Source organism: Trichosurus vulpecula, chromosome 6 (genome assembly GCF_011100635.1).
Source record: "Trichosurus vulpecula isolate mTriVul1 chromosome 6, mTriVul1.pri, whole genome shotgun sequence".
NCBI classification, from domain to species: Eukaryota; Metazoa; Chordata; class Mammalia; order Diprotodontia; family Phalangeridae; genus Trichosurus; species Trichosurus vulpecula.
Genome location: NC_050578.1, coordinates 55266633 through 55290095, shown reverse-complemented (window position 1 = coordinate 55290095; position 23463 = coordinate 55266633). Strand labels below are relative to the sequence as shown.

Sequence of the window (23463 nt, the reverse complement as noted above, 5' to 3'; positions counted from 1 at the left end):
TCTTGGCCTCAGTTTCCCCATCTGTAAAATACAGAGAATACCAGTACCTACCTAGAAATGTGTTTTGAGGAGCAAATAAGATTCAACATATGCAAAGCGCCTTGCAAAATGGAATAGCATTTTAAAATCTATATAAATGCTGACTGTTAGTTATATATCTTTATTGCTTTGCACAGTGCCTGGCATACACTGTAGGTGCTTAGTAAGTACTTATTGGCTTGATTTGGAGAAGCTTTGGTAACAGGAAGCACTTCCTCAGACGATGAGATAGAAAAATAAAATTAAGTTTGCTCCCTTGTCCGGTTACGGGGTGCGCGGCGAAATGCAGAGGGGATCGTGGGGCATGTAACCTTTGACCTCCGGTGCGGTCAATTCTCATTTCCAGGCAAAGGGTGTAGCTCTGAGTCCCAGGAGCTGGTCTACACCTGCCCCGTGGAAAAAGATGCCAAGTCGAAACAAACACAAAATCGCAGAGGACCCCGGTCGGTCGACACTTTTGCACACCCGCGCATACGTGCGCACCTTCTCCTCCTCTAGCCTCCAGCTTTCTGCTCGGCTGCCCTCCCCAGTCGCCAGGCCCAGCTCGGCCCTTTCTTTGCCCGCGGCCCGCGCTTCTTCCTAGTACGTCATCAGCCGCACCACCAATCAGCGCCAGGCAGGTCACCGCTCCCTCGCGGCGGGCCTAACACGGACCCGCCTCCCCGAGATCCGCGAGCCCAGTTCAGGCAGGAGACAGAAAGCAACCCGACTCGCGGAGCAAGCGCAGGCGCAGTAGCGGTCAGGATCCGCTCCGTTAGCAAAAGGCAAATAGCTTGGAGACTGAGAATGGTGCTGGAGAGCGTGGCCCGCATCGTGAAGGTGCAGCTCCCCGCCTACCTCAAGCGGCTCCCGGTCCCGGAGAGCATTACCGGGTTCGCCCGGCTCACAGGTAAACAAACTGGGGGAGTGTGTGTATGCATCCACGTAAGGGGAGGCAGTAATTGCGAATCACTGTATTAGCCCTTAACCTTAGGCTTTGCGACCCACTTACACCAGACCTGCGCTCTACGGGTAGTGGGAGGGGAAAGAGGTAGCGGAGCACGCTCGGGAGCGGGACTTCCTCGCGCTTTGTGCGCGTGACGTCGTGACTAGGAGGCGGAAGTGGGCGGGCGGAGTGGCGAGGACTCTGTTCTGCGCCTGCGCGCGGCGCGGTCTCAGGGCGACTGGCGCCTACGTGCGTATGTCTCTCTAGGCCTCTTTGTACCCCGAGCCGGGGTCACGGCGGGGCTCCCTGTCGCCGAGGCACTGACGAAGCACCTAGCGACTTGGGAGTGCCCAGCGCTGCAGGCTTGCCTGAAAGGGGCGCTGCTTATGACCTTTTGAATAGCGTTTCTATCTGGCTTGTGCTTTCCCATAGCGGGCCCTCTGGGCGCCTGCTCTCCGCCTGCCCCTCCCCCACCCGCTGGTCCTCCTCCGACTTAGGTACCTAAGGACGAAAAGGAACCTGGGCCAAAAAAAGAGTTCAGCTAGGGTGACGCGCGCTGACCTTGGTATGGGAGTAATGCCCTAGAATGATTGTTGTGTGGGGCTTGCAACGGGGGGTGAAGGTTCGGAATGGAAGATTCAGGTGCTGGGAGAGTCCAATAAAGAGGCGTCGTGGACCTTGCCAGGATGTTTTTAAATAACCTTAAGAATACACAGGATTACAAAGGAAACCAATTACGTTGAAATACAGTTAACAGATTTTTCTTTTTTAAGCCCAGACCCTGGAATTCGAGCCTCTGCCTAGTATGCGTGTTCTCCATTTGGTGAAAGTCCAGAAGACATTCCGATTCAGTGGGTGGGAGGTTCTTCTAATAGAAAGATTCTTAATTCATCGTGTGTAGTGGACCTCTTTGACATTCTGATGAATCCTATAGACCCCTTATCAGAATAGTATTTTTAAATGCATAAAATACATGGCATTACAAAGAAAACCAATTATACTGGTTCAATTAGATTGAGATGCGATTATCAAAAACATTTTAAAAAACAAAAAGTGTCACAGACAAGGTTAAAAACCTTTTGTCATAAAACTCGATCACTTTGGTTGTTTGTAGATTAACAAGTACTATTTTTCTCTTAAATTCAGTTACTTCCTCTTTATAGTGTAACATACTATTGAGGAATCTCTTGTTTTTCGATTTAGTTTTAGCTTTTGAAAGCTGAAATTGAGAACTTACGGGTCCATTCACTTCAAAGTCTTAGATTAAGTGCCAAAGTATTTCCTTAAAAATCTTATTAAAACTTTTTCTATCTTATATTGCCTTCATTTCTAAACATGTCCTTTGCTACCCAGCAAGCCATGGTTTTTAACTCAGACATTTAAAAAGAACAAGAAAAAGCAGTTCAAAGGAGCCCCACACATCAACATAATTTGACAATATAGTATGTGCAATATTCCACACAAATAGTAGCCAGCATTTCTTTGGGTAAAGAACTTTACATATCTTAGCTCATTTGATCCTCATAACAGCTTTTCCATTTGGCGCTCACACCTTTGCAAAGTGCACTAATGACTGTATATTGATCTGGATATTCCATTGCTTTAAAAGTTTTCAATGACTCTGCCACCTACAAAATATAGTACAAATAGCCTGGTATGCTAGAACAAGCAAGTTCTAAACATTTGTTCATGCTTTAGTCCATACTTCTCTGCTTCACATACTTTAAAAGGTCATATACTATTCCCTTAAATATTCTATACTTTGCCTAGAATGCCCTGGTATTTCTGCCTGTTCAAATTTTAGTCTCCATGAAACCTGACATCGCTCCTTCCTCAAAGCTCTCATAACTAACACTTTGTATTTCTCATACATTTAATCATGTTCTGTCTTTTAACACTTAGCGTTTGAATTGTCCATTTGTTTAGTATCTGGAATTAGCTAACCACTTTGATTTTGAAAAAATATGAACTTTCTAACTGGACAAATTAAAATAATTTTGGTAAAAAGACGACTTAGTATTTACTGACAATTTTGTACAATATCATCAGAGACTTAAAAGTCACATGTAGTCTCTGTGACACATGTCTTCAGTGTGGAGGCTACTTTGAAATATTTTCAACATTGGACTTTGGTATAAGTTTTGTGAATAAAGTGGATTGTTAGTCCAGCAACATTTTTTCAGCGTTGAATTCATTTTAAACTGTTCTAGAGACATAAATCCTGCTACATTTTCCATGTGTCCTTTCTTCTCATGTTAACATTATACAGTATTTTTCCAGCCAAATGTTCTCTCACCATGACGCTGCATTCCTGGTAAACATACGGAGATTCTTGATTACAATGTGGTATTTAAATACTTAGATAATACTTACCCGTATCCAGGAACAGCTAGAATGAGGCCCTTGAAGTATGATAAGGTGGATTATATTAGTCCTTTGAAAGTTCGTTGCTAGTAATATCTGGACTTAAAAAAATTTTTTTTTTACTGATGTCCCAATAGATTCTATCACTTTTAAAAGCAAATAATTTTTGACAGAAGCTAGAAAACAGCGTAGTGCCAGATTTGAAATACAGTGGTTAAACTGAGTGTAGCTTCTTTGCAAAGATAAACTACTTTATTGCCTTGAGTTGCAGTGTAGGAGACACTGTTTATGTTACTTATGCCTAGGGATACAATAACAGACCCTAAGACCTTAATATTGTATGCCAGTTCACTACAGATTTTTCAGAGCTGACACTCTGAGGCTATGAACTTTCATATTTTGGTTCTTTACTTATTTAGTATTATACTAAATAAGAGTTTTATTCAGTGAAATTATCTAGTGATAATTTAGTGCCAAATTATCTGACTGGGTCAAAACCAGGTAATTAGGTGCTTAAATGGATGCTATTTCATCCATATAGGTTCTTTGTTAGTGCAGATTGTAACCCTTCTATAGGTTCTAATTCTGTGCAAGTCTTTTCCATTTTTTTTTTCCTGGAAATCACAGGATCACAGGATCATAATGTCATTAGAGCTAGAAGGTACCTTTGAGGTCATCAAGCCCAACCCCCTCATTTTACAGATGAATAAACTGAGGCCCAAAGAGGATAAATGACTTGCAGCACAACTAGTGTTAGGCAGTATCTGAACCCAGATTTTCCTAACTTTAAGTCTAATGAGTCATTCTTCTGGTTCCTTAAATATATTGATACCATTGTAACACTTGGGTAGTGCATCTTTTTCCTCCCCGCTTGTAGTCAAGAGGTAAGGGTAAGTCCTTAATTTCTTTTGTGTTTCCTTTTTAACTTCTTTATGATGAAGAAAAGAAGCTCTTTTCAATGTTAAGTTGTGGTGATACTTTGTCTCTTTAAGAAAGTAGCTCACCTGAAAACCATTCCCTTTACCCCCTTCTCTGTATTTCTGTATTCTTAAATTAAGTCAAGGGGTTTATATTCTGATGAAGGAAAACACATAAAAAAGAAGCTGAAAAGAAAAGGGAAGATACCAAAGAGAGTGAATGGCAAGGAAAGTCAGAAGACTCCTCAGTGGAGCCTTGAGAGAAATGAAAAATATGGCTAGCCTGGTGACTTTCTGTAAAATGGAGATTCAGAGAGGAATCAGCCAGGAAATGTGCCCCTCTCCCCAAGTTGGGGTTTCAAGGATGGAACATACTTTCAGTCTTAAAAGTCAAGGGATATAGTGAACCCCCATTATCAGAAGTAGCAAGTTCCACTCTCTTTTCCCTCTTTTTTACACGAGTGTATTTTTTCTTTCCTGTTTTAAAATCTTTAGAACAGAACCAATCCACTCCCATGACCGCTATTTTCCTATATTTATTCAACATTTGTACCCTCTGGAGACACTAAGGTTCTGAAGAGGCACTTCTTATTTTAGAATGTTAGGACTTATCATCTTACAATCCCTTCATCCAGATTTACCTCTCTAAGTTTGTTTTCATTTCAAAATTGAGAAATACTTTAAAGTTCTCTATTCAATTAAAGGTGAATTATTGGGTGGTGCAACAAATAGAATGGCCTTGAGTTGGGAATACTCATCTTCCTGAGTTCAAATCTAGCTTCAGACACTAGCTGTGTGACCATGGCAAGTGACTTAACCCAGTTTGCCTCAGATTCTTCTGTAAAGTGAGCCAGAGAAGGAAATGGCAAACCACTCCAGGATCTTTGCCAAGAAAAACTCAAACAAGGTCACAAAGAATTGGACATGCCTGAAAAAATGACTGAACGACAATAAAAATTGTTCATTGTAGTATTTACTCAGTCTTTTATGGTAAATTAGGCTTGATTATGAGCTTCTGTCTTTTTCTCTGTTTTATAGTAGAAGCTGTCAGGTCTTGTTTGATTCTGACTATGATTCCATAGTACTTAAACTCATCTCTCTGGCTGCTTATAGTATTTTTCTTTGACATTGAATCTCTGTTTTGGTTATGACGTTTTTAGAGTTTTCATCTTGGAGGTTTCTTTTAGGAGGTGATGTGTGGATTCTTTCTGCCTTCACTTTTTTACAGCAAATATCTTAGATTTTTTGCTTTTCAAGCTATTGATTTTGTGCTAATATTTCTTTCTGTTTCATGGAGTCATTGGTTTCTTTTTGGTCAAGTGTAATTTTTAGGAGTCTGTTACAGGGATAAATTTTACCACTTTTTTTTCTTAAGCTATTCTCTTTCCAGTTTTTTCTTCTAGAGTTTTTAATTTCATTTTTTAATCTGTTTTCTTTTTAGTTATATATTCCTTGTAGAAAGTCCATTTCTTCCCCTTTGATTCTCTCCTTGCAATTGTTAGCAAGTTATTTTTGCTTGCTATGTTAGATTTTTAGGCATCTTTAGATCTCTTATTAATTATCTTGGTTTGTATTGTCTATATACTCATCTCTCTAGTCTTAATTCCTGAATTGTTTTGTGCCAGATCTAGGCTCCTTCCGCAGCTGCCTTTTGCAGTGTGATAGTTGGACTTGGTCATCTGCATTGCTGTGTTAACCCTTACCTCTTGAGTTTGGGCCCTTCTGATCTTTGAGGATTGGATCTTCAGATCCCTTTCTGGAATCTCGGGGATAACATAATTCCTGGGCCTGGACTATCCAAATCAGAGTGTTGCTGTCATGTCACTGTAAACTACACAGCGTGAGTCATTGTCCCTGTCCCAGTTGCTTAGGTTTCCGACCAATTTAGGACGTTCTTAGGAGAGTCTCTTGCTGCCTCTGGATACAGAACTTTGTCTATTACATGTGTAGCTGTATTTGATCCTCCAGGTAACACGGAGCCATTGTGGTTTATCAAGCTGGTGAGTGACCTGGTCAGACCTGTGCTTTAGGAATCTTACTTTAGCAGCTATGAAGAAAATGGATTGCAGAGGGGAATTTACTTGGAGCAGGGAGATCAGTTAGGAGGTCATTGCAGTAGCACAGAGAGAGGTAAATAAAAAAAAAATCAAGATACAAAATATTACTGTTTTAGGCATGCATTTTTTTATTTCAAACTTAGTAACCATCAACAAACATAACCAAATGAATATGTTCATACATAACTGTGCTATTGAAATACCCTCCTGATTGATCTCCCTGCTCCAAGTGTCTCCCTTCTCCTATCCTGAGAAGAAATGAAACCCTGGATTAGAGTGATAGCTGTGTGAGTGGAGTTAAGGGGATGGGTGTAAGAAATATTGTGGAGGTAGAATAAAGCTTGGCAAATGATAAACAAATAAAGATGAGAAGTCAAGTAGAATGAGTTGAAGGTAACTCAGTGGTTGCAAACCTGCATGACGAAACATATTTTGTTAGTTTCCATGTGTCAGTTTATACAGACATATCCCCTTTTATTTTATGCTGTTTCAACCTAGTGGTTTATGTATGTGCCCACCTTCCTGACCATAGAAAAGAGGGGAGGGAGCCTCTTACTGTTCTTGAGATTGTTGTATGCACTGCACTATCAGGGCCTAACATGGAGTTAGCATGTGGAATCCACCACTGCCACAACTGATTAAGATTAACATTGTAAATACTACTTCATTCCTCTGGCTGGTTATAGAACTCAGAGTCTTGAATAGTGGGGCCTAGACGATAGCTAAGTGGCCATTATGGCTTCAAATGCTATGTATCTGGGATGTCATCTAAATCCAGTATTTTCATCTTACAGTTGAAAAACATGAAGGTCAGAGAGATTGTCACTTGCCCAGTGTCACATATGAGATTAGGAGCAGAGCTGGGATTCAAATGCAGGACCTTTGCCCTTTGGGTTAATCACAATTCTGAACCCTTGAAGACTATAGTGTCTTAAAATTTACAATTATAGAGCATTTAAAGCCATTTGCAACTTGGCTTCAATCTTTCCAACCTTCTATATTACTCTTTTTCTTGTACTCCTCTGTCCAGCCAAAATGATCTTCTTGCAACACAGGACTTTACATTTCCTATCTTTGCCCAGCTTGTCCTCCAGGCCTAGAAGGCACTTCCTCCTCAGGCGTTTCCTCCTCACCTCCACCTCTTAAAATCTCAGGCTTTCTTCAAAGCCTTTCCTGATCCCTCTGGCTTGTATCTTCTCATTCTCCAAAGCTTGTATTTATTTTAATGCATTTATTTAGGTATACTTAGGTGTGCACATTCTCTCTCCCCTGTAGAATGTTCACTTCCAAAGGGCAAGAACTGTATTATTTATGTTTTTATTGCCTTAGCGCTTAGCACAGTGCCTGGAATTTAGTAGTATGATTCTTGTTTTCTTGTTGCCTCTCACACATATACACACAGAGTATAGAAGCTATTGCAAAATAGAATAAGCATCTACATAAGAATTACCACAAAACAGAGTGAAAGAAAAAGAACAGATATGCCATTTATCATTCCAGGAACCATAAGAAGATATTAATGTCTGTCCCTGGCCTAAGACTGGGACTTAGTACCCCACTCCCATCATCCTTTAACAGTCTCCAAACTTTAAGACTGCCATACCCTACATTGATTTTTTTCTTCATCCTGTTTTCTCTATTTCATATTTCTTTTTTTGCTGTCCTCCCTAGGAGAAATGTTTTAAATTAATTTTGCTATAACCTACACATTTATAGTAATAATATGACATAAATTTTGAGCCAAAGGGACTCTGGGGCTATCCAGTCCAACCTCTTTCCTCATTTTGCAGATGAGGTAACTGAGTCAAAGAGAGGTTATACCCAAAGATACTGTTTCTCCTTACAGTAGTTGTGTTATTAAATTGAAATTAAGCTCTCTGAAGTCTGCTGTTTTCTAAAGTATCAATCAACAAATATTTATTAAATGCCTATTACTTCTTTGCCAGGCACTGCTAAGTGCTACAGGAGGTAGTGGTGTATCTCCCTATTGTATAACAAATTAATATTCATTATTTTTAATGAAAATCAATTTTAAGCTTATCAGAAAATAAATATCGAGTTAGTTTAATGAGTCATAATAACACCATTTGATCTCTACTTATAGCTTATATAAGCCATAGCATATTAAGTTTATGAAAGAAGTCCAGATTCTGTACTTTGTTTTTCAACCTACTTTGTTTCGTTAACTTGGTAGGTCACTTAATTTTTCGTGACTCAATTTTTTTAATTTAGCAGATATGCTTAATAATGCTATAAATTAATGGTTATAGAGATTCCTAAATGAAAAAATAATATCAAGATAAAAAATATTACTGTTTTAGGCATGCATTTATTTTATTCTAAACTTAGTAACCATCAACAAATATAACCAAATGAATATGTCCATGCATAAAACTATATGTTCCAAATTTCAGTTTATTTTAAAAATATATATTAACATTAACAAAATAATAAAAAAAATCCTATTTGTTTCCAGTTCTCTTCTAATCTGTTTTCCTATGTTTTAAAAAAAATTCTTGCTTTTTTTTTTTTTTTACATAGCTGTGGATAGCGTGTCTGTTCTGATTCTATTTCTTCACACTGGATTTCTTCATTTGTCTTCCTGTTTTTCTTTGTGTTATTCATATTTGTCATTTCTTCATTCCTGTATTATGATTGTATATGGTGGTTTCCATTTGTTTGCTATTGTAAATAAAACTTCATTGAAAATTTTTGTATGGGTAGTTGTGTTTTTAAAAAATACTGTATTTTAGTTGTAAGCCTAGTAGTGAGATCATTGGTTCAAATGGCAGGGAGAGTTTTATAACTCTTATGGTATATTGCTGCATTTCTGTACAAAAGGATTGCGTCCATTAGTATGTGTATTACAGTGTTTTGTAATGCTTTAAGAATATTAATCACCTATTTTGAAGTATAACATTAAATAATACATTTTGTATTTGAAGAAATTGAAGACTTAACCATCTATCAACTGGCTCCCTCAATTAACTGCTATTTTTCTCTGTCAGAACCCATCTTATTTTCCAGTTTCAGTCAGGCACATCTATAGCATGCAATTTATTCATTTTGAACAACATATTTTTACATATGATTGACTCCTGTCTATTTCTTTCACAAGCCAAATCCTTTACGGTAGTACTGGGAAGTAATAATAATAAAAATTGCATATATTATCTAGGGTATGAAGGTTTAAATTCATTTTTTAAATAAATTATTTATTCTTAGTTTTCAACATTCTCTTCCATAAGTTTTACATTCATTTTTTATCTGACATTTATATAGCAGTTTATGACCTATATCGTGCTGTACATTTATCTCATTTGATCCTCACAGTAGCCATATGGGATGAGTCATACGGGTAACTACCTCCATTTTACAGTTGAGGAAACAATACAATATAAAATCATTAAGTGACTTGCCCAAATTCACACAGCTAGTAAGTAGCAGAGCTTGCATTTGGAGACGCCTTATTTGTCTCCAAATCCAGTGCCCTTTCCCACTGTACCTGTATAGCCTCTTTCACAGTGTACCCTTAAGCCAGGTATGGGGGTACCCACCTGTAGTCTCTACTGGGGAGACTGGTACTGGCAGATTGCTTAAATGTTTGAGTGCTGAGCTACAAGGGGCTAAGCTGATCAGGTGGGCAGCAGTGTGATGAGCCTTTGGGAGCAGGAGCTACCAGGCTGCCTAAGGAAGAGCAAACCAGCTGATGCTATAAATGGAGCGTGTCAATGCTGCATGTTGATTAGTACTGGGGTTGGGCTTCATGAGTGGCCACTGTCCTTCCAGCCTGTATCCGATAGGACAATCTATTCTCCCCCTCCCCACCAAAGGAAGATTCATTGATTTGAATTAAAGTGAATATGTATGTTTTGTTTCCCCAACTAGAATGTAAGCTCCTCAAGGGCAGGCTTTGTGTCTCACCAGCCACAGTAACCCCCCAAAACCCCCAACCCCACATAGTTGGTGCTCAATAAATACACTTGAAGTAGAATTATATACTACTTCATTATTGTTCTCTTGTTGGACTATGTCTTCCATTTTTGTTTTTCCCATGGTGCTTAGCATGGAACTTGACAAGACACTCATGCTTATTGAGTGAATACCAAAGTGAAGGATGGTGTGTCCCCTATTTATTTTAATTCAAGAAAGATTTAGTAAGTACCTGCTCTGCAGGAAGTATTGTGCTTTGAATATAAAGTCTTCCTGTCCTCATGTAGCTTACATTTTACTTAGCTGATACAGGATGTGCACAGGTAAGTAAATATGATGTGATGAAAGAATGAATAGAACACACAAGGAGGAGCCCAAGGAAGGCCTCCTAGTTGAGGTAGCACCTGAGCTGAACCTTAGAGAATCTAAAGATGAGAATGGCAGAGATAAGCAATGTGTTGGGGGTAGGGGTGGGGAAGAACATGTCTTATGTGCATGCATGTATACTTGTGCTAACTGCATTAAGATAAAAGATGGAATGTTGAGTTTAGAGCTGAGCTAGTAGGCCAGTTTGATGGGAAGGTATACTATGTGAAGGGCAGTTATATGAAATAAGGGTAGATTGGAACCAAATTATAGAGGGTCTTAAATGTCAGACCCAGGGGTTTATATTTAATCCTGAAAGCAGTAGTGATTTACTGAAAGTTTTTAAGAAGGGTAGTCACATGATCAGGACTGGGCCTTATGAAGATTATTTTAACATCTTTGTGGAGGACTAATTGGAGAAAAAAGAGACTAAAGGGAAAGTGACTAATTAAGAGGCTACTGCAACTAGGGGCCTGAACGAGGTAGTAGTCATGTGAATGGAGAAAAATAAGGTGAAGAAATATGGGAATAAAAAAAAGCCTAACATAAAACTGACTAAAAACTGACTTACAACTGATATAGCGATAAAGGAGAGGAAAAGCAAGTCGTCTTTGGGGTTAGGAACCTGGGTTACTAAAAGATGGTGGTACCCTCAACAGAAATAGGGTTGCTTGGAGAAGGGATGGGTATACTGGGGAAGAAAATGCATTGTGTTTTGGACAAGTTGAGTTTGAAATGACAATGGGACATCCAGGTAGAGCTGTCCAGCAGGCAATTGAAGATGCAGAACTGAAGTTCAGGAGAGAAATTAGAACTGGATGCATAGATTTGGAGTCACCTGCATAGAAACAGAAATGATAAAGTGACTTGCCCACGCTGACACAGTTAGTGAGTGCCTGAGGCCAAATTTAAATTTAGGTCTTCTTTATTGCAGGTCCAGTGCTCTATCCACTATACCACCAGAAAGTGAAAAGAATTAAGGAGAATGAAAACTAGCCAGAGATCTTAGAATTAAGTAATTGAAAACATTTGTAACCATTGAGAGAGACTAATTTCGCGAGAGAAAATAGATTGCAAGAGGTCAAGAAGTGAGTACTGAAAAGGCATAGACAAGTGTAGATAGTTTTTATGACGACTCGGGCAGCTATGTAGGATGGTAGCCTGAGGGAATTTGGAAGGATGGAAATGATCTGAGCATATTTAGGTGGGTGGCAAGAGGTTGGATGAGAAGGATGGAGAATAAATGAGCAAAAGGAGTAAGCTCTCAAAAGAAACCAAAGGTAACATAATACATGAGATTTTCCTATGAGTTTTCACTCCTGGTTGCAGTGGAAATTCTCAGGTCTATAACTAGGAGTTCTAGTGCCACAGGTGAGTTCTTTTGGGGGCTGGGCGGTGGGGTGAGGGATGAAACATGATTTTATAAACCAAACACAAGTTGGGCCCACTCTCTAGCAAAAGATAACATGATATAAATTCAAACAGCATACCAATTAATTCCCTAATCAAACACTGGAAAAAGCATTATTCTGCTGATATCTCAAGCTAATGGGAAACCTACATACCAAACTATCCAATAGGCTAGATATATAGACTTGTCTGGGCATTTTATTTTTTTCACCCCTCTCCTCTCCCCTTTCCAGTTAAATTTCCTTTGATGTAAGGACACCATGGCAATAGGAACCTGGAGGTATCATCTTGGGGATGGCATGTGCTCCTTGCCTGGATGATGACTCCCTTGGGCAAAGCCTAGGTTGTGTAATCTTTGTTATAATTCTGGAAATTTTCCTAGAGGAAAGTTCTTAACCTATGGTCAGTTTATGGATAGATTGCAGAGTGTCTATGAACTTGGATTGGGGGAAAAATCACATATTTTTACTACCCTCTAACTGAATTTTAATGGGCAGATAAGTGGTGCACTGAGTGGAGCAGCAGGCCTGGAGTCAGGAAGATCTGCATTCAAATCTAGCCTCAGACATTTTCTAGCTCTGTGACCCTGGACAAGTCACTTAACCCTTTTTTGCCTTAGTTCCTCATCCGTAAAACAGGCGCTCAGTGGAGAAGGAAATGGCAAACTACTCCAGTATTTTTGCCAAGAAAACCCCATGGACAAAAGTCTATAGGGTCACATGGAGTCAGACATGACCGAACTTAATAACAAGCTGGATTTTAGCATTTCCTCATTTATTTAAAAAACATTCTAAAAAAGGGCTTCATGAGACTGTCAAAGACATCTATGACAGAAAAAAGTTTAGAACCCCTATCCAAGAGTTTAAAAAGATTCTCAACTTCACTTTTTCACTTTGGGGAAATTGCATTTAGGTATTGATGGGATACTTGGGTACATGGAGGCCTGGGGTAAGATTTATATGTCTTGCAGTGGAAATACCAATAGGCTGTTACCTGGCTATGGTTGGGTAAAGACAGATAAAAATAGGACTTCTTTTGTGTCATGGGCAATCTTTGGAGTGAAAAGAGATAGGGACGTGATGTTCAGTTGCTGGGAAGGTAATAGGAACCTAATGTGTCATCCTAAATCAATCTATAGTGAGATGCTGATGGGTTTGGGATCAGCAGACCCAGACATTTGTCTACGAAACACATAGAGGCCTGGAAAATCCAAGTAACAGAAGCCAGAGAGAAATTATTGGTGGCCTATCATAGGACAGGGCTGTTCCTGAGTAGTTGAATATTAGTGGATAGAGCAAGCAAATTGAAGGAATACCTGTATTTGAAAATTATTGACACATCTCAATTTTATTACACTAGAATTCTTACTTTCCTAAAAGATTCCTTTAAATTTCCTGACTTCATTATAAACTTCTTAAGGCACAGATTATCAATTGAATGAATCTAAATAGCAATTCCCCTAGTGCATTTAGATTTTTAAAAACAGTTAACTTTTACACACAAACAGTAAAAGTGTTAGATGTCACTGCCAATTAAATTGAAACTAGGATATAACATACCTTACAAGTAATGGAAGTGTAGTATTTGAAAAAAATCATCTTTGCTTTATATAACTTTTCAAGAATACTTTTTTTTAGCATAAAGCAATTCAATTTAGAATATAGTACTTCTATAGAACATAAATTCCGAAGTGACTCATAGTATGATCTCTCTTGGATGATTAAAAAAAGGAAAGGTTTAACACATTTTTTTTAAAAACTGAAAAATTTTGGTATATTCATTTTCACTCATTTTTCATAGTATAGTGAACTGGCGTATACTATATAGCACTAACAGGCTTTTCACATAGAACACAATTTTAGATTGAGATGGGTAAATGTGTTTTAGTATTTAAAAGGTCGCATGACTTCTGGGTCATGAAGGTCTAGACATTTTTCTGATCCACAGGACCTCTCACACCTGTTTGATATAGAAATTATGTTCCAGAGATAAAGCAATTTCAGCTGTCTCTGTGGTCTAGGACACAAGTGCTCAAAAAAGGTTTTAAAAAATGTCCACGAACAAGTACCTGACTCAAGCTCACTCAGCACTCTCCCATTCCCACCCACCACTCTCCCGGTAGCAAGATTACACTCACCTGACCCATGGGTCTGCAGCAGAATGCAATTCCACATCCATCCCCCTCTTCCCTCCTTCCAGTGCTGTGGAGATCTAAATACCAAACTGTAGAAGTTTGCTGAGGCCATAATAAGCCAGCACAGCAGCATGGTTCTTTGTTGCCACAGAGATCTGCAAGAGGTCAGAGGACCACAGAGAATGAGCAAGAAACATTTAGATTAGACTCAACTCTACATGCTGATTGCTGCCTCTTTCTAGTACTGTAAAAATCCAAACTCCAAATGGCAGAAATTTGCCCAGACTGGGATAGCAGAAATGTGTTAGTGCTCTGTATTGCTGGGCCAGAGAACTGAGGAACAGGACAGGGCAGGATACTGTGCATGTGCACAAACATATATACAGGGCTTTATGGCACTCCAGTAAGCCTGAGAGAAAGAGCTCAGCATTTAGCTAGGGCCAGGACTGTCCCTCTAAAAGTCATTTGAGGCAGAGACCTGGGCTGGTGAACCTTTCAGATCTAGCCCCTAGGGAAATTACCATCAGAGGGGAAAGAGAAGAAAAATGAGCAAATAAAGGAAATATTGGGGGAAAGACTGAAATTACCAAAATTCTTAGGGCGAAGAAAAATCAAAGACCTTAAACTTAAGCATTAAAACCAACAGGGGAGACATGAACAACAGGAAATATGGCCTCTAGATCTAGTAAATGAGTTTAGGCATCAATGAATAAGTACTGCAAAACAGGAAAATGATTCAACATCAAATGAAACAGCATTCTATGAGTTTTGAGTAGAGCATAAAACTACAATACAGTGTTCCTGAATGGTTTAAAAAAGAGAAATAAGAATTGTGAGAGAAAATTTGTGGCCTACACAGCAAAAATAATGGGCAAAATAGAAAAATTTGAGTCCATGGTGGCAAGTCTCACCAAAGAAATAAAAGAGAGGGCAACTGATTGGGAATGCGAATATGCAGAAGTGAATGAGAGTCCAGAAGAAGAGAAGCAAAAATATCACACACACACACATACTTTCCATACAAGCAAAATATAATTTTAAAGACTGGATACTTAGTGACAACTTAGGGATTTTAGATCTCCCAGAAGAATTTATAATTTTTCCAAATCAGAAAGCCTGAACACCATGATGCAAGAAATAATACAAGAAAACTGCTGAATTGTGTTCAGAACTTCTCAACACAGAAAACAAAGTGCCAATTGAAAGAATTTATAAATTGGGGTGGGGGAGCAGAACAAGCCAAGGCTAAAAACTCCAAAGAAACCAGAAGACCTTTAAATACAAAGGAAGGGACATTCAAATAGCTTGAGACTATTATATCTACTAGAGAATATGGGAGGGAATGAAATAATGTGTTCCAAAAAGCATTGGACCTCAGGATACAACCCAGGGTGACTAACCCTTAAAATCTTAGCATAACAAAAAAATGAAAAAAAGATGAATGTTCAGTAATAAAGAAGCATTCCTAGAAAGAAATTCAGTCCTGAAGTGATTATTTCTTTTGTGAACACCCCAGACAGCAGAAGTGGAGGAGGGGTGAATGAATATAATAGCCAAGGACAGCAACAGTGACAGCAGAGAGAATATTAAGAGACTTCTTTCTAAAAGTATACAAAGAGATAGGGGTGATGGCAGAAGTCAGATGAAGGTTATGGTGGAGAGGCAGGCCTTAGAGTATTATGGCCCAAACCTCACAACACTCTGCTACAGGCGAATCAGTGGTTTTTGCAGAACTAAATTACAAAATGAGAGGGTTAATGGAAGGGGAGAAGGAAGGAGGATAGAGAAGAGCATGTAGTGTGCCATGCTTAGGTCAAGGGCTAGCTGTGAAGTGAAAGTGACTCCTGTGGTCTCTCAGGAAGAGGAGAGCCTGCAAGGGGGTAGTTGAGAGCAGGGTGGAATAACAAAGGGAGGAGGGAATGGGAAGGTTTGGGAGGAGGTGTCACTGATGAATGTTCGTGGGTGAAGTGAGGCATTCTGTGATGAGGATGGGAGTTTTGTACCAAGTATTGCGGGGATTTGGTGCTTAGAGACACCACTTGTCCTGCCTCAGGAGGGATGGAGTCAGAACTCCTGGGGGCAGCTGGCACCTGTGGGAAGGCTACAGGACCCAAAGAGGAGGTTTTGAAACGAATGGAGAAGGAAGGTGACCTGGGGAAGGACAAAAGTCATTGGTGAGCTGCATAATTAAAGATGTGGGGAAGTCATGCCATAGGGAAGTGTCTTCTCTATAACCTGAAGGAATTTTTTCTGGGAGTGAAGCATATTGGGAAAGGCAGGACCAGACAGCAAGCTCTAACAAGCGAGTGGCAGAAATTGCTTAGAAGGAAGAGCCCAGAATGGATACCTCAGAAGTTCTGATTCTGTGAGAAATGCAGAGACTAGATTGGGGCTAGGTAAGTATAAATGCCTAGAGTAGTTAGGAAGGTTGGATAGCGAGGAGTGAGGGAGAAAAATCCTCACTAGAAAGAGGCGCAGAAAATGAAAGTTTAAAAACTAATGAAGAGGACTTGTTGAAAAGGAGGAGAGGAAGAGGGATTCCATTTGACAGAGGGGAAAAAGAGGAAGAATTAAATAAATAGATAAAAGCGGGAAAGAAGAAGGAACTGATAAGCAAAATTTCTAAAGGGAAAGGGATAACAAATGGGAAGGGGGTTGGGGGGTGAAAACGAGATCTGATGGGAATAGCGTATGTGTAAAAAAAAATAAGGTAACTGGAGAACCATAGTACTGTGTTTATAGTAGAAGAAGGAAAAAAATCATAACTTGAAAAAAATCCAGTACTGGGGACAAATAGAGGTAAATATAAACCTAACTCATAACTTTAAATGTGAATGTTTTAAACAATCCAAAAGTAAAAAAAGAGTGACAGATTAGACAAGAAAGCAAAATCCCACAATCTGTTTCTCATAAGAAACACATTTAAAAGACAAAAAAATAAAACATTCACAGAATAACATTGAGGGACTGGAAGAAAAAATTATTATGTGTCAAATGAATCCAAAAAAACAGGAGTTGCAGTCATGCTGACAAAACAAAAGTCAACATTCAAAGATTAAAAACAAACAGGGAAACTACATTATGCTGAAAGGAATCATAGAAAACAAACCAATATCAGTATTAAATTTATATGCTCCGAATGCCTTAGCATCCAAATTCATAAAGGAGACTGAACGACAAGAAGACAGACAGTAAAACAATAATGACAGGAGATTTCATTGTACCTCTCTCGGTTTTGGCGTAAGGCTAACAAAAAAAAATAGGAAAATATGATCTGAAGAAATTGCTGGAGAAACTACACCTAAAAGACTTATGTCATCTAAAGGGGACTGCAAGAGAATACATATATGTCTTCCTCAGCACCACATGGAACTCTTAACAAAAATTTACCACATAATAGGGCACAGAGATGTCGCAGACAACTAAAAAGAGACAGAAATAGTGAGTTTATCATTTATAGATCAGAACACAATAAACAGTCTTTGGTTTAGGGACCACAAACAAAAGATAGTTCAAATGGGAACTTAACAATGAAACCTCGACCTAGATAATGAGTGAGTCAAAGAGCAAATCATAGAAACAATAATTATGTGAAAAAACGATGATGAAAAAAATACCAAAATTTCTGGTATGCAGCCAAAGCATTTCTCAGGATGGCAAATCACATCCCTACATACATGAATAAAATAGAAAGAGAGAGGATTGAAGAAGCTGAGTATGCATTTTAAAAAATTAGAAATCAAACAAATAAGCCTAAAATATGCATAGAAGAAGAAATATTAAAAATTAGAAGAGAAATAGATAAACTAGAAACAAAACCATAGAAATAAATAAAACCAACAACTTGTTCTTGGAAAAGACTAATAAGCTGATAAACCTTTAGCTAATCTGATTTTTAAAAAGAGGAAAGAAAACCAAATCAAATTAGCAAGGTAAAATCACAACAAACCAGAAGAAATTAAAAAAAGAATAATCAGAACATTATACACAGTTGCATGCTAACAGCTGACAACACACAAAAAAAGTACAGAGATGCCTTCAAAAGTATAAAATATTCAAACTCTCAGAAGACTAGATAGAGATCTTAAATAGCCCAAAGTCAGAAAAGGAAATAGAACTAGGTATAATGGAATTACCAAATGAAAAACTACTGATTCTGATGACGGATTTGCAGGAGAATTCTATTTTAAAAACAATTAGTAGCCATAATACACAAATTATTTTTTTAAATTGAGCATGAAAGCACCCTATCAGACTCCTTTTATGAGATAAATGTAGTCCTAATACCTAAACCAGGGAAGAATAAAACACAGAAAGAAAACTATAGATCATCATTAGGAAAGATCAGTTTAATAATTTTAAGCAAAATCTTTTCAAACAGACTATAGCAGTTTATCCAAGAAATCATTCATTATGACCAAATGGAACTTTTATCAGGGCGGTTCAACATTAGGAAAATAATCAGCATGATTGTAATAAATGCCAAAACATCTCAAGCCACTCAATTATCTCAATAAATGTAGAAAAAGCCTTTGACAAAGTACAGTATGAATTTATACATGTACTGAGAAAGACATATACATATTCTCTTGCAGTCCCCTTTAGAAGATAACATAAGTCTTTTAGCTCTAGTTTCTCCGGCAATTTCTTCAGATCATATTTTCCCATTATCTTTTCATTAGACTTATGCAAGTATGGGAAGGATCTTTTTAAAATCATGAGAAGCATTTATCCAAAGCCTAAAGCAAGCAATGCACTGGGAATACTAGAATCTTTTCCATTGAATTATAGGAGTGAAACAAAGATACCCACTCTCCTCACTATTGAATTCTAGAAACATCAATTAGACAAGTAAAAGAAATTAAAGGCATAAAGAAAAGTAAAGAGGTGATAAAATTATCCTTATTTGCTAATGATATGATGGCATACTTGGAAAATACTAGGAAATTAGCAAAGGTACTCATCAAGACAATAGCTTCAGCAAAGTTTCAGACTACAAAATAAACCTTCCAAATCAACAGTATGGTTTATAATAAGATCCATAAAGCAATAATATAAAGGGAAATCCCATTGCAGATAACTACAAAATGCATAAAGTGTCTAGGGATCAATCCTTCAAAGCACATAAAGACATATATAGATTTGATTACAAAGACCTTTTCAAAGAATATTCAGTGCTTATGACTGGGCCATGCTAATGTAATAAAACACAGTTACCACCAAGATTAATTTATGCTCTTAATGCTATACCAATCAAATTGAGAAATTTGATAGAATGATAAAATTAATTTGTATAAAGAAAAGATCTAGAATATCAAGGGAAATGATGAAAAGAAATGGGGATGGAGGAGGAATAGCACTTCTTCACACTATAATATGAAGCAGCAATTATCCAAACCATCTGGTATTGGTTAAAAAATATAAAGATAGATCAATGGAACAGCCTACACAAGGGAAAATGAAGAAGGATTTAACTCAATAGTCTTGTGTTCCATAAATTAGAACATATAAATTACTTCAAAAAGAGCCCCCTATTTAATAAAAACTGCTGAGGAAACTGAAAAGCAATCTGGAAGAAATTAAGCTTAAGGCAACACCAATACATTCTAAATGGTTAGGAGACCATAATATTAAATATAACATTTAAAAAGAGAGCGAGAGAAATGGCTTCTGACAGCCATGGCTAAGGGCTTTTGTTTAACTAAACAAGAGATAGAGGCAATTATAAAAGATAAAATAGACAACTTTGATTATGTGAAACAGAAAACCTTCCGCACAGACAAAATTAATGCACCTAGAATAAGAAGAGAATAGTCGAATGGAGGGAACATCTTTGTATCAAATTTCTCTCAGGGTTAGGTATCGAAGATATATAAACAGTTAACAAATATTTAAGACTAATAGCCATTCCCTAATATATAAGTGGCCAAAGGATATGCAGGAATAGTTCTCAGAAGAATTGCAAACTGTTGTTTTTAACAACCATTGGAAAGGATGTTCCATATCATTAATAATAAGAGAAATACAAATCAAAACAACCTTGAGATTTCACCTCAAACCCTGCAAATTGGCAAAGGTGACCAAAATGGCAAGTCAATTTTAGTGGGATTGTGGAATTATTGAAATACTAATGCCTTGTTGGAACTGTGAATTGGTACAATCATTTTGGAATGCAATTCGGAATTATGTGAAGTGACTGAAGTCCATATATTTTGACCTAGAGATTCCATTGCTGAGCTTATACCATAAAGGAAGTCATTAATAGGAAGAAAATCTCCATATACACCAAATTATTTGTTGTAGCACTTTTTATGATAACAAAGAATTGGAAACAAAGTAGATGCCCATTGATTGGGGAATGGATAAACATATTGTAGCACATGAATGTAAACAGAATATGTACTGGAAGAAATTATTAATGTGATGAATACAGAGAAGAGTGGAAATATCTACATGAACTGATGAGGAGTGAAGTAAGCAGAACCAAGAAAATAATATACACAATGATTATAACAATTTAAACGAAAAAGAAAATCACATACCAAAAAACAAAAGCGAATATAGCAAAATTAGAAAGATCAAGAATGACTCAAATAAAGAAATATGAGAGGGCATCCCTGTCATCATGGAAGTGAGAAGCCCAGAGATTGTTGCATATTGCACATGTTTTCAGACTTTTTCTGTATGTTGATTGGTTGTGCTGGCCTCTTTTCCTTTTTTTTTCTTTATGAAATACCGTTTGTTATATAAGATAGTCCTTAGGGAGGGGAAGGGATACTGAAGAAAACTATAATGATATAAATAATAAAAGACCAATAAGAACTCTTTTTTTAAAAAAAATGGAGAATGCTTAGGCTTTTGGATAGGTTTGGATTTAGTATCATACTGGCGATAAAAAAATGTGGATTCTTTTATAGTCATATTTTGTGGGCTTCCTTTTTACCTAAGAACATGAGGGTGTCATTGATTACAAGTGATCTAGATTTTGAACTCATTATGATGTTGTTATTCTTGATTAAAATTTTACCTTCGGTTCTAGTGATGGCTGATTACCACAAAGCTCTAATTGACCCATTAAAATAAGATCCCAAGTGTGGGGGATGTGGTTTTTATTAATTTGTGCAGCAGTTTACTACTGATTTTAAAAGATAGAGCACTGAAAAGATTAATACATTTTTGTGTATTTAGTTTCAGAATGGCTTCGTTTGTTACCGTTCCTGGGTGTACTTGCACTGCTAGGCTACCTTGCAGTTCGTCCATTCCTCCCCAGGAAGAAACAACAGAAAGATAGCTTGATTAATCTCAAGATTCAGAAGGAAAATCCAAAAGTAGTGAATGAAATAAACATTGAAGATTTGTCCCTTACTAAAGCTGCTTACTGCAGGTGTTGGCGTTCTAAGACGGTAAGATGCCTAGTTATATATAAACATAAAAATTCTTTGCAGTTATGGCACTTTTACTTCCCTAGATCACAGTTTAGATTCCTTCCATGTATTGGAAGATTTCTTATGATGTTTTAAAATTTCTCCATTTCTCAATAGATGTACTCTTGAAAGGGCTATTTTCAGTGAAAATTTGTATAAATTGCTATACTTCAGGATCAAAATTTAAACTGGTTTATCTTAGAGTATCTATAATAACATTTCCTCTAATTTAAAAGTATTTATACTTTTAAAATTTCATAAAAAACAAAAAAGAAAATGGTTTGTTTGAAGTCATCACTATCACTTCCAGTTGACAATCTTTCATCATGCTACTTTTCATCGTGTTGCTTGGACAGTGACCATCAGTTGGCAGAAGCTTAATAAATGCCTTGTGATTGATTGGACCTGGACAGCAGTGTGAATATGCTCTGAGGTAGTTTTTAATTTAAAGCTGCAGCATAAAATGGTTAGACACCTTCATTGTGTTTCTGGAAGCCTATCTTTGGCTGATGTGAACTTTCTAAGATCTGATACAAAATTCAGCAAACAATGGTTTAATTGCTCAGTTACTTGGTTTGAGATTTTAAAAAGGAAAGAAGGCTGTAAGTAATATCAGAAACTATTTTTCACTGTGTTAGGTACTAAAAAAAATGAAGCAGTGTGGTCAGAAGTACTTGATACTCACTTTTCAAAATCAGTTTGCCTTTTATTCACTTTAGTCAATATTTCAATTTATTGGATCTTGTGTTTTGAATAACACTTTTAATTTTTTCTTTTCCAGTTTCCTGCCTGTGATGGGTCACATAATAAACACAATGAATTAACAGGAGATAATGTGGGTCCACTAATATTGAAGAAAAAAGAAGTATAGGAGTGTTGGACTAATTACTTTAATTTCTGTGGTATAAAATCATTATATTGTATTTTTCAATTATTTGTGTCTATAAGTGCCTTTGAATGGCATAGATCATATCTTTAGTAGTCTTAATTAATGTTGTTGGTCTGGTCATCATTTCTGCCATTTAGTTTTCTTACTACACTACTGTTTTGTATTTGATACTTTGTATATTCAGAAGAATCATATTTATGTAGAACTTAAAAACTGAACAAGCCTTTGCATTATGAAATAATAGGTTCCTTTGTGTTTCAGCAATAAAATCATACTCCTGATCTTAATTTTTAACTTTGAGACTATTAGTGTAAGATTTCTGTATTACTCCTAAAACTATTTATCTGTGATGACTTATATACAATAATAGCATTTTCAACATCTACATAACTCCTTTTATTTTCTGCAGTGTAAAAATACATATTTTTCAAACACTTCTGTACCTTGAAATTATTTTTCTTCAGCCTTGTCATCTTTATATGAATAAGAAAATATGTTGTGGCCCAATGTGTATCAATTCTGTGCTCTCATGACAGTAATGTGTTAGGTAACTGGGCTAAAGATAGGTTCTTTGCTTTAAGAAGATTCTGGTGCAATGTGGATCCCAACTGGAGAAAACTAGATGAACAGGATTTTTAAAAACCCAAATAATTTAAGGAGTGGTTATTTGTATTACAACAAGGGTTCTTTGGTTTACAAAAGAATTCCCCTAAAGGGGCTTCTTTGAATAAAAATTTGCCTGTCAGTCATGAATTACTGAAACTAAGTTATGGGGCAGGGTAGCATTAAGACCTACTGCTGTGTTGATAAGGATCACGGAAGAACATTTGGGGGTTTTCTGGTTTGGACCTTTGATTTTGTGGGTAAACATCAAAAACCTAAAATTACAGTGTAAGGCCACAGAAAAATGATTCAATGCTAAAGAAGTTATTAAAGACAAGAAAGTTTTTAAAATAAATATTTTATTAGGGAAATTATAAAAAGGAACTATAACTTTATTAACTA

General features: G+C 37.2%; 1 protein-coding gene across 1 annotated transcript; it reads left to right on the top strand.

The window, feature by feature from the left end:
- The first annotated feature begins 659 nt into the window (after positions 1-659).
- CISD2 (CDGSH iron sulfur domain 2) lies at positions 660-23211 on the top strand. The gene is made up of 3 exons (XM_036763909.1): positions 660-928; positions 21334-21548; positions 22351-23211. Exons 1-3 carry the CDS (start codon positions 826-828, stop codon positions 22438-22440), a joined length of 408 nt encoding a protein of 135 aa, XP_036619804.1. The 5' UTR covers positions 660-825; the 3' UTR covers positions 22441-23211.
- The last annotated feature ends 252 nt before the right edge of the window (positions 23212-23463 follow it).